The sequence below is a fragment of the Salmo salar genome, chromosome 03, assembly GCF_965601325.2.
Source record: "Salmo salar chromosome 03, fSalSal1, whole genome shotgun sequence".
Lineage (NCBI taxonomy): Eukaryota > Metazoa > Chordata > Actinopteri > Salmoniformes > Salmonidae > Salmo > Salmo salar.
Window position 1 is genome coordinate 102,043,958 of NC_138293.1, and position 10,709 is coordinate 102,054,666.

The following is a 10,709-nucleotide window of genomic DNA, read 5'->3' on the forward strand; positions in this document are numbered from 1 at the left end:
AATATTGAAATATTGACGTCACAAGTGTATAATTTGTACAGTTCTTTATGAAAATGTATATATTTGTAACATTTGACTGTGTAAAACCTAGCAGTACTACTGATTTCTCTGAGAGTGAGGCAGATATATATATTATTACTGTGTAAAACCTAGCTGTTCTAGTGGTCTGAGGGAGGAGGTAGATCACTCAGCTGTTCTACAGTGGTCTGAGGGAGGAGGTAGATCACTCAGCTGTTCTACAGTGGTCTGAGGGTGGAGGTAGATTACTCAGCTGCTCTAGTGGTCTGAGACAGGTTTTAGATTACTCAGCTGTTCTAGTGGTCTGAGGGAGGAGGTAGATCACTCAGCTGTTCTACAGTGGTCTGAGGGTGGAGGTAGATTACTCAGCTGCTCTAGTGGTCTGAGACAGGTTTTAGATACTCAGCAGTTCTAGTTGTCTGAGACAGGAGGTAAATTACTCAGCTTTTCTAGTGGTCTGAGACAGGAGGTAGATCACTCAGCTGTTCTAGTTGTCTGAGACAGGAGGTAGATCACTCAGCTGTTCTAGTGGTCTGAGACAAGAGGTAGATTACTCAGCTGTTCTAGTGGTCTGTTACAGGAGGTGGATCACTCAGCTGTTCTACAGTGGTCTGAGACAGGAGGTAGATCACTCAGCAGTACTACTGATTTCTCGGAGAGTGAGGCAGATATATATTATTACTGTGAAGAAGCTAGCAGTACTACTGATTTCTCTGCGAGAGAGGCAGATATATTATTACTGTGTAAAACCTAGCAGTACTACTGATTTCTCTGAGAGTGAGGCAGATATATATTATTACTGTGTAAAACCTAGCAGTACTACTGATTTCTCTGAGAGTGAGACAGATATATATTATTACTGTGTAAAACCTACCAGTACTACTGATTTCTCTGAGAGTGAGGCAAATATATATTATTCCTGTATAAAACCTAGCAGTACTACTGATTTCTCTGAGAGTGAGGCAGATATATATTATTACTGTATATAAAACCTAGCAGTACTACCGATTTCTCCGAGAGGGAGGCAGATATATATTATTACTGTGTAAAACCTAGCAGTACTACTGATTTCTCGGAGAGTGAGGCAGATATATATTATTACTGTGAAGAAGCTAGCAGTACTACTGATTTCTCTGCGAGAGAGGCAGATATATTATTACTGTGTAAAACCTAGCAGTACTACTGATTTCTCTGAGAGTGAGACAGATATATATTATTACTGTGTAAAACCTAGCAGTACTACTGATTTCTCTGAGAGTGAGGTAGATATATATTATTACTGTGTAAAACCTACCAGTACTACTGATTTCTCTGAGAGTGAGGCAGATATATATTATTCCTGTATAAAACCTAGCAGTACTACTGATTTCTCTGAGAGTGAGACAGATGTGTAGCATTTAGCAAAAAAAATCATTTGTATCTCTGAAATGAAGTGATAGATTATAAGTAATTATAAACAAAGACATGTCTGAACAATCCCCATGCCATGATTAGATTGTGAAAAAACACACCAATTTGAGAATTTCTTTAAACAATAAAAGCATTTCTGAAAATGGTTATAAAGCGTTTTGGAATTAAACTATTGTTTCCCCATCTCAGCTCAGAGTAGATGAGAGATGTAATGTTTGTTTCTGTTGTGTTGAAGACCAATCAAGCAGAAGAGACCAGCCTCCCCTGTACCCAGCTGTGTGTCCATGAAGAGTGACTGGTCTATGGCTGAACCTCTAAAATTTAGAGAGGGAGACTTTTCTACTGAACAAAGGTAAGAAGAACTCATGGGTCATGGTCAGTGAGTTAAACAACACTGTCTCTAGTCATTTCTCCTCTCCCATTTTCCCATTTCTTTTTGTTGTTTTCATAATCCATAGGCTTTTCCTTTTGTCCATTTTCGTAGTCCTAAAACAATATTAAACAAACACAACATTCCGTGTGTGTGTGTGTGTGTGTGTGTGTGTGTGTGTGTGTGTGTGTGTGTGTGTGTGTGTGTGTGTGTGTGTGTGTGTGTGTGTGCACTCCCTGGATGAGGAGATGTAATCTCATGTTTTGTCCACAGAAACCAACAGGAGAGATCAGAGTCAGAGATTCTCAGTGGTCAGTCTTCCCAGAGTCATCAAACAGACCTGGACTTCATATTCAGTGTATGTGGTCCTGTTATGTACATTTGTTTTTGTTTACCTCAAGTAAAGTTGATCTGTCAATCATTCATTAATGTGTTTATGAGAAAGCATTTTATCTCTTGCTTAACTTATTTACTTGATTTATTTCAGTTGCTTGAAGAGAATATTATGACATTTGTGAAGAACGAGCTGAAGATGTTCAAGAGGATTCTTAGTCCAGAACTCCCAGAAGGCTTTGAGAGTCAGAAGCAGGATAAGGAAGTGGTGGATGCTGAAGATGAGAAGCAGGAGAGCAGTGCCAGAGAGGGGGCTCTGAAGATCACACTGCACGTCCTGAGGAAAATGAACCAGAAGGAGCTTGCTGACACACTGGAGAAATGTAAGATCTGTGTGCCTCATGTTGAATGCTGTTTTATAACATTTAAAAGCTGTAGCTAAAGTACAGCTAAAGAAGCTGTGTAACTCAATGATATTGTAGCCGCCTTAACACAACACCTAGTGACCTCATCAAGTAGCAGCAGCGATGTGTTGTGCTGATTTAGAGAGAGAGGAGAGACAGGAGAGAGACAGAGCAGACAGAGGAGAGAGAGGGAGAAAGAGACAACATTAATAATACCATCAATAATACCAATAATAATATAATCAGTCACACCAGTCTGTAATGCATTATGAAAACATTTACACATTTACACAGTCAGTTAAAAGAAGAAATGATTATAATATAAAACATTATAACAGTCCTACAATACTGTAGGCATTAAAACAGACGTAATATTAATATCCTCTGTGTTATTTCTTCATTCAGATGAGCTTGCTGTGATTTGCCAACGTGAACTCAAATCTAATCTAAAGAAGAAGTTTCAATGTGTATTTGAGGGGATCGCTAAACAAGGAAACCCAACACTTCTCAATAAGATCTACACAGAGCTCTACATCACAGAGGGTGGAACAGGAGAGGTCAATAATGAACATGAGCTGAGACAGATTGAGACAACAACCAGGAAACCAGCAAGACCAGAGACTGTAGTCAAATGTAACGACATCTTCAAACCCTTAACTGGACAAGACAAACGTATCAGAACTGTGCTGACAAAGGGAGTCGCTGGCATTGGAAAAACAGTCTCTGTGCAGAAGTTCATTCTGGACTGGGCTGAAGGAAAAGCAAATCAGGATAAGCAATTTGTATTTTCATTCCCTTTCCGGGAGCTGAATTTGATGAAAGAGGACAAACACACTTTGATTGAACTTCTCAATCACTTCTCAATGGAAACCAAACAATCAGGAATCTCCATCTACAACAAGTACAAAGTTCTGTTCATCTTTGATGGTCTGGATGAGTGCCGACTGCCCCTAGACTTCCAGAAGAACAAGATCTGTTGGGACGTCACAGAGTCAACCTCAGTGGATGTTCTGCTGACAAATCTCATCAAGGGAAATCTGCTTCCCTCTGCTCTCCTCTGGATAACTACCCGACCTGCAGCAGCCAATAAGATCCCTTCAGGGTGTGTTGACCAGGTGACAGAGGTACGAGGGTTCAATGACCCACAGAAAGAGGAGTACTTCAGGAAGAGATTCAGTGATGAGGACCTGGCCAGCAGAATCATCTCACACATAAAGACATCAAGGAGCCTCCACATCATGTGCCACATTCCAGTCTTCTGTTGGATTTCTGCAACAGTCCTTGAACACATGCTGAAACATAAGAGAGAAGAGATGCCCAAGACTCTGACTGAGATGTACACACACCTTGTGGTGTTTCATACCAAACAGAAGAATGAAAAGTATCTTGGGAAAGAAGAGACAGGTCCACACTGGAATACAGACAGCATTCTGTCACTGGGAAAACTGGCTTTTCAACAGCTTCTGAATGGCAATCTGATTTTCTATGAAGAAGACCTGAAAGAGGCTGGCATTGATGTCAATGAGGCCTCAGTGTACTCCGGATTGTGTACACAGCTCTTTAAAGAGGAATGTGGGCTGTACCAGAACAAGGTGTACTGCTTTGTTCATCTGAGCATTCAGGAGTTTCTGGCTGCTGTATATGTGTTCCTCTCATTCATGAACAACAATGAGAATCTAATGGACAAACTGAAAACAAAAGACGAGCCTGAAGTTACTGTCTACAAGAGTGCTGTGGATGAAGCCTTACAAAGTGAGACAGGAAACCTGGACCTTTTCCTCCGCTTCCTTCTGGGCCTCTCACTGGAGTCCAATCAGAAATACTTACGAGGTCTACTGACAAAGACAAGCAGCTCACAGAGTCATGAAGAAACAGTCAAGTACATCAAGGAGAAGATCAGGGAGAATCCCTCTCCAGAGAGGAGCATCAATCTGTTCCACTGTCTGAATGAACTGAATGACCATTCTCTAGTGGAGGAGATCCAAAGCTTCCTGAGCTCAGGAAATCTCTCAAAACCCAAACTGTCACCTGCACAGTGGTCAGCTCTGGTCTTTGTGTTGCTGACTTCAGAAAAGGAGCTGGATGTGTTTGACCTGAAGAAATACTCCAGATCAGAGGAAGGTCTTCTGAGGCTGCTGCCAGTGGTCAAAGCCTCCAGAGCTGTTCTGTGAGTACATAAAATGACATATAAGAACTAATCATCAGGAAGAAATATTCTGTTTAGATTAAAATATGTATTATAATATGTATATAATATTATGTTGAATAACATATTGAATAAATGCTTTGATTTTCACATTAGTATAACAATATGACCATACAATTCTAGGAGACAGAAGATGAATCTATATGCTGTTTGAGAGAATAAACCAAATGAATCTGCCATTGTCCTTCTACACTACTTGATAATTTAACAGTGTGTTTGTGAAGTCATGATGATCTCTTTGCAGGCTGTCAGGCTGTGGAGTCACAGAGGAAGGCTGTGCTTCTCTGGTCTCAGCTCTGACGTCAAACCCCTCACACCTGAGAGAGCTGGATCTGAGAAACAATGACCTGAAGGATTCAGGAGTGAAGCTGCTCTCTGCTGGACTGGGGAATCCCCACTGTAAACTGGAGACTCTGAGGTCAGTATTCCTGTAGTTGGTCAACAAGTGATAACTGTTCACCAGATCCACATGTGTTTACCAGGCACACATAGTCCACACCATATGTGTTTGGACAGTGAAGCTTAGAGTTTTACATGTGGTGCTATGCTCCAGCATTTTGGATTTAAGATAGAATGTTTCATATTAGGCAACAGTACAGAATGTCGCCTTTTATTTAATCCCCTGAACAAGGCAGTTATAATGTAAAAACTTCTTAGGGATAGCGTCTAGTTTCCTGAATTTCCGCCTGACTGACATACCCAAAGTAAACTGCCTGTTACTCAAGCCCAAAAGCTAGGATATGCATTTAATTGGTAGCATTGGGTAGAAAACACTTAGAAGTTTCTACAACTGTTGAAATAATGTCTGTGACTATAACAGAATTGATATGGAACAAAAACATCTGAAGAATATCCAACTGAATTTGTTTTGTTTTTTAGGTCCCAGGCTCTTCCAATGCAAACCTATTGGCTATATGTAAATCCAGTTCCCAGATTGCAATTCCTATGACTTCCACTAGATGTCAACAGTCTTTATTCAAGGTTTCAGGCTTGTTTCAAACCGATCACATTCATACTACTTTCCGTATGAAATATTATAGTTTATTTTCATTTAAGAGTTGTCACGCCCTGACCTTGGAGATCCTTTGATGTCTCTATTTTTGTTGGTCAGGGCGTGAGTTCGGGTGGGCATTCTATGTCCTATGTCCTTTTTCTATGTTTGGTATTTCTTTGTTTCGGCCGGGTATGGCTCTCAATCAAGGACAGCTGTATATCGTTGTTGCTGATTGGGAGCCAATTGGTCTGATTTCTCTTCCCCTTCATCCGAGGACGACGAAGACCGTTACAGAACCACCCACCATAAGAAGACCAAGCAGCGTGGATTGGAGCATCGGGTTGATGGATGGAATTGGCAGAAGGAGCAAAGATTCTGGGAGGACAAGTTATGGGAGCTACGGGAGCCCGAGAGGCAGCCCCAAACATTTTTTTTGGGGGGGGCCCACGAGAAGTTGGCCTGAGTCAGGATGGAATACTGAGCCAACTTCCCGTGCTTATAGGAGGCATCGTAGTACTGGTCAGGCACCGTGTTATGCGGTAGAGAGCACGGTGTCCCCAGTACGCGTTGAGAGCCCGGTGCGCTACATCCCAGCTTCTAACATCTGCCGGGCGAGAGTGGGCATTGAGCCGGGGCGGAGTGTTCCAGCTCAGCGCATCTGGTCTCCGGTGCGCTGTCTCAGTCCAGGTTATCCTGCGCCGGCGCTGCGTACTGTGTCTCCGGAGCTGGGATGAATCAGTCCGTCCTCTGCCTGCGCTCCGCCCGCGCCGGGCTAGGTTGGGTATTCAGCCTGGAAGATGGGTAACAAGCCTACGCACCAGATCTCCAGTGCGATCCCACAGTCCAGTACGCCCTGTTCCTGCTCCTCGCACTAGCCTTGAGGTGCGGGTCTCCAGTCTGGTACCTCCAGTACCAGCCCCACGCACCAGGACTCCAGTGCGTCAGCCCAGTCCAGCTCGTCCTGCTCCTGCTCCTCGCACTAGCCCTGTGGTGCGTGTCCCTAGTCTGGTGCGTGTCCCTAGTCCCTAGTCTAAGCAAGCCCCACACATCAGGCCTTCAGTGCGCAGTCCCCGTCCAGAGCTTCCGGCAACAGTGCCCCGTCCAGAGCTTCCGGCAACAGTGCCCCATCCAGAGTGTCCGGCAACAGTGCCCCGTCCAGAGTGTCCGGCAACAGTGCCCCGTCCAGAGTGTCCGGCAACAATGCCCCGTCCAGAGTGTCCGGCAACAGTGCCCCGTCCAGAGTGTCCGGCAACAGTGCCCCGTCCAGAGTGTCCGGCGACAGTGCCCCTGTCCAGAGCTTCCGGCGATAGTGCCCCATCTAGAGATGGCCCAGAGTCCGGAGCCAGCAGAGACAGCCCACAGTCCGGGACCGACAGAGACGGCCCACAGTCCGGAACCGACAGAGACGGCCCACAGTCCGGAACCGACAGAGACGGCCCACAGTCCGGAACCGACAGAGACGGCCCACAGTCCGGAACCGACAGAGACGGCCCACAGTCCGGAACCGACAGAGACGGCCCACAGTCCGGAACCGACAGAGACGCCATCCAGTCCGGAACCGACAGAGACGCCCTCCAGTCCGGGGCCCGCTGCGAGGGTCCCCAGTCCGTGGTCGGCGGCAAGAGACCACGCTCTAGGGGAGCCTTTAAAGTGGGGTGAGCCAGCGGTGGAGCGGGGTCTGTGTCCTGCTCCTGAGCCGCCACCACGGGTAGATGCCCACCCGGACCCTCCCCTATAGGTTTAGGTTTTGCGGCCGGAGTCTGCACCTTTGGGGGGGGGTACTGTCAGGCCCTGACCTTGGAGATCCTTTTATGTCTCTATTTTGGTTGGTCAGGGCGTGAGTTGGGGTGGGCATTCTATGTCCTTTTTTCTATGTTTGGTATTTCTTTGTTTCGGCCGGGTATGGCTCTCAATCAGGGACAGCTGTATATCGTTGTTGCTGATTGGGAGCCATACTTAGGCAGCCTGTTTTCCTTTGGGTTTTGGTGGGTGGTTAATTTCTGTTTAGTGTTTTGCACCTGACGGAACTGTTCGGTTGTTATTTTGTTTGCTTGTCGCATTAGTGTTCAGTCACTATCCAAAGGGTAATGCGCAGGCGCATTTCGTGACAAAATATTTCAAAATGTTCCTTTACCGTACTTAGAAGCATGTCAAACGCTGTTTAAAATCAATTTTTATGCGATTTTCCTCGTAAAATAGCGATAATATTCCAACCGGACAACCTTGTATTCATTCAAACAGGTGAAGAAAAAAGGGGCCAAGTCTCGTGAACGCGTATCTCCTGTCTCTGAGCCACCAGGCAGTCCACTCACAAACAGAGCTCCTGTACTTTGCCCAGAGACAGGAGACGCCCCAATCCACTTTCTGGCGGCTTTAGAGAGCCAATGGAAGCCTTAGAAAGTGTCACGTAACAGCAGAGATACTGTAATTTCGATAGAGATGCAACAGAAGGACCATAAATTGTCAGACAGGCCACTTCCTGCTTGTAATCTTCTCAGGTTTTTGGCTGCCATATGAGTTCTGTTATACTCACAGACACCATTCAAACAGTTTTAGAAACTTTAGAGTGTTTTCTATCCAAATATACTAATTATATGCATATTCTCATTTCTGGGCAAGAGTAGTAACCAGTTTAAATCGGGTACGTTTTTTTATCCGGCCGTGAAAATACTGCCCCCTAGCCCAGACAGGTTAAATAGAAATGTCGTTTGACTTGTTTGGGTGAAGTTTACCAGTAGCCTTTTTGGATTCCTTTGTCTGCATGTTGAACGAGTGGATTACTGAAATTGATGGCGCCAACTAAACTGACTTTTTGGGATATAAAGAAGGATTTAATCTAACAAAACGACCATTCATCTTGTAGCTGGGACCCTTGGGATTGCAAACAGAGGAAGATCTTAAAAAGTAAGTGATTTATTTTATCGCTGTTTGTGATTTTGTGACGCCTGTGCTGGTTGAAAAATATCTTGTTGTATGGCGCTGTCTTCAGACAATCGCAATGTATGCTTTCGCTGTGAAGTCTATTGTAAATTGGACATCGCAGTTCGATTAACAAGATTTTAAGCTTTTAAATGATATAAGGCACTTGTATTTTCATGAATGTTTAACCTGTTATGGCTAGGGGGCAGTATTTTCACGGCCGGATATAAAACGTACCTGATTTAATCTGATTATTACTCCTGCCCAGAAACTAGAATATGCATATAATGATTGGCTTTGGATAGAACACACCCTATTCCTTGAGCTTCTTGGCTCTGTTTAAAGAAAATTTAGGATCTTTGCTGTAACGTGACACTTCCTACGGCTCCCATAGGCTCTCAGAACCCGGGAAAAAGCTGAATGATGTAATTCCAGCCGCTGGCTGAAAAACTTTAGCGCGTTTGGATGGTGGTCGATCAGAGGGCCATCAGACTGAGGCTCGTGCACGAGGGGATCCCATGCTTTTACTTTCTCTCTCTCTGAACGAAAACTCGCTTTGCCGGTCGGAATATTATCGCTTTTTTATGAGAAAAATTGCATAAAAATTGATTTTAAACAGCGGTTGACATGCTTCGAAGTACGGTAATGGAATATTTAGATTTTTTTTGTCACGAAACGCGTCGGGCTCGTAACCCTTATTTACCCTTTCGGATAGTGTCTTGAACGCACGAACAAAACGCCGCTGTTTGGATATAACTATGTATTATTTGGGACCAAACCAACATTTGTTATTGAAGTAGAAGTCCTGGGAGTGCATTCTGACGAAGACAGCAAAGGTAATAACATTTTTCTTATAGTAAATCTGACTTTGGTGAGTGCTAAACTTGCTGGGTGTCTAAATAGCTAGCCGTGATGGCTGGGCTATCTACTGAGAATATTGCAAAATGTGCTTTCACCGAAAAGCTATTTTAAAATCGGACATAGCGAGTGCATAGAGGAGTTCTGTATCTATAATTCTTAAAATAATTGTTATGTTTTTTGTGAACGTTTATCGTGAGTAATTTAGTAAATTCACCGGAAATTTCGGTGGGTATGCTAGTTCTGAACGTCACATGCTAATGTAAAAAGCTGTTTTTTGATATAAATATGAACTTGATTGAACAAAACATGCATGTATTGTATAACATAATGTCCTAGGGGTGTCATCTGATGAAGATCATCAAAGGTTAGTGCTGCATTTAGCTGTGGTTTGGATTTATGTGACATTATATGCTAGCTTGAAAAATGGGTGTCTGATTATTTCTGGCTGGGTACTCTGCTGACATAATCTAATGTTTTGCTTTCGTTGTAAAGCCTTTTTGAAATCGGACAGCGTGGTCAGATAAAGGAGAGTCTTGTCTTTAAAATGGTGTAAAATAGTCATATGTTTGAAAAATGGAAGTTTTTGTATTTTTGAGGAATTTGTAATTCGCGCCACGCCCATAATTGGCTATTGGAGCAGGTGTTCCGCTAGCGGAACGTCTAGATGTAAGAGGTTAATATTACAATTATTTATTTGAATTGCGCGCTCTCCAATTTCCCGGAAGTTGTCGACTGGTGTCCCGCTAGCGGGATCTACGTTCATTTGTATGCTACCATGATTATGAATAATAATGAATGAATGATGAATGAGAAAGTTAGAGGCACAAAGATCATACCCCCTCTGTTATTGGTAATGGTGAGAGGTTAGCATGCTTTGTTGTAGCCTCTGTTATTGGTAATGGTGAGAGGTTAGCATGCTTTGATGTAGCCTCTGTTATTGGTAATGGTGAGAGGTTAGCATGTTTTGTTGTAGCCTCTGTTATTGGTAATGGTGAGAGGTTAGTATGCTTTGTTGTAGCCTCTGTTATTGGTAATGGTGAGAGGTTAGCATGTTTTGTTGTAGCCTCTGTTATTGGTAATGGTGAGAGGTTAGCATGTTTTGTTGTAGCCTCTGTTATTGGTAATGGTGAGAGGTTAGCATGTTTTGTTGTATCCTCTGTTATTGGTAATGGTGAGAGGTTAGCATGTTTTGTT

The 10,709-nt window shown here is 43.6% G+C and overlaps 1 protein-coding gene across 1 annotated transcript; it reads left to right on the forward strand.

Moving 5' to 3' along the window:
* The first annotated feature begins 2,249 nt into the window (after positions 1-2,249).
* On the forward strand, positions 2,250-5,193 carry LOC145877448 (NLR family CARD domain-containing protein 3-like). The gene is made up of 3 exons (XM_082972968.1): positions 2,250-2,514; positions 2,941-4,702; positions 4,986-5,193. The coding sequence occupies exons 1-3, from the start codon at positions 2,304-2,306 to the stop codon at positions 5,173-5,175; spliced, it is 2,163 nt and encodes a 720-aa protein (XP_082829094.1). The 5' UTR covers positions 2,250-2,303; the 3' UTR covers positions 5,176-5,193.
* Positions 5,194-10,709: the final 5,516 nt, after the last annotated feature.

What these genes read in the sequence shown, in the direction of transcription:
- LOC145877448 (XM_082972968.1), top strand. Translation starts at nt 2,304, where the DNA reads ATGACATTTGTGAAGAACGAGCTGAAGATGTTCAAGAGGATTCTTAGT. An exon ending in TGCTGACACACTGGAGAAAT is followed by an intron (nt 2,515 to 2,940) that starts GTAAGATCTGTG and finishes TTCTTCATTCAG; the next exon opens with ATGAGCTTGCTGTGATTTGC. An exon ending in AAAGCCTCCAGAGCTGTTCT is followed by an intron (nt 4,703 to 4,985) that starts GTGAGTACATAA and finishes ATCTCTTTGCAG; the next exon opens with GCTGTCAGGCTGTGGAGTCA.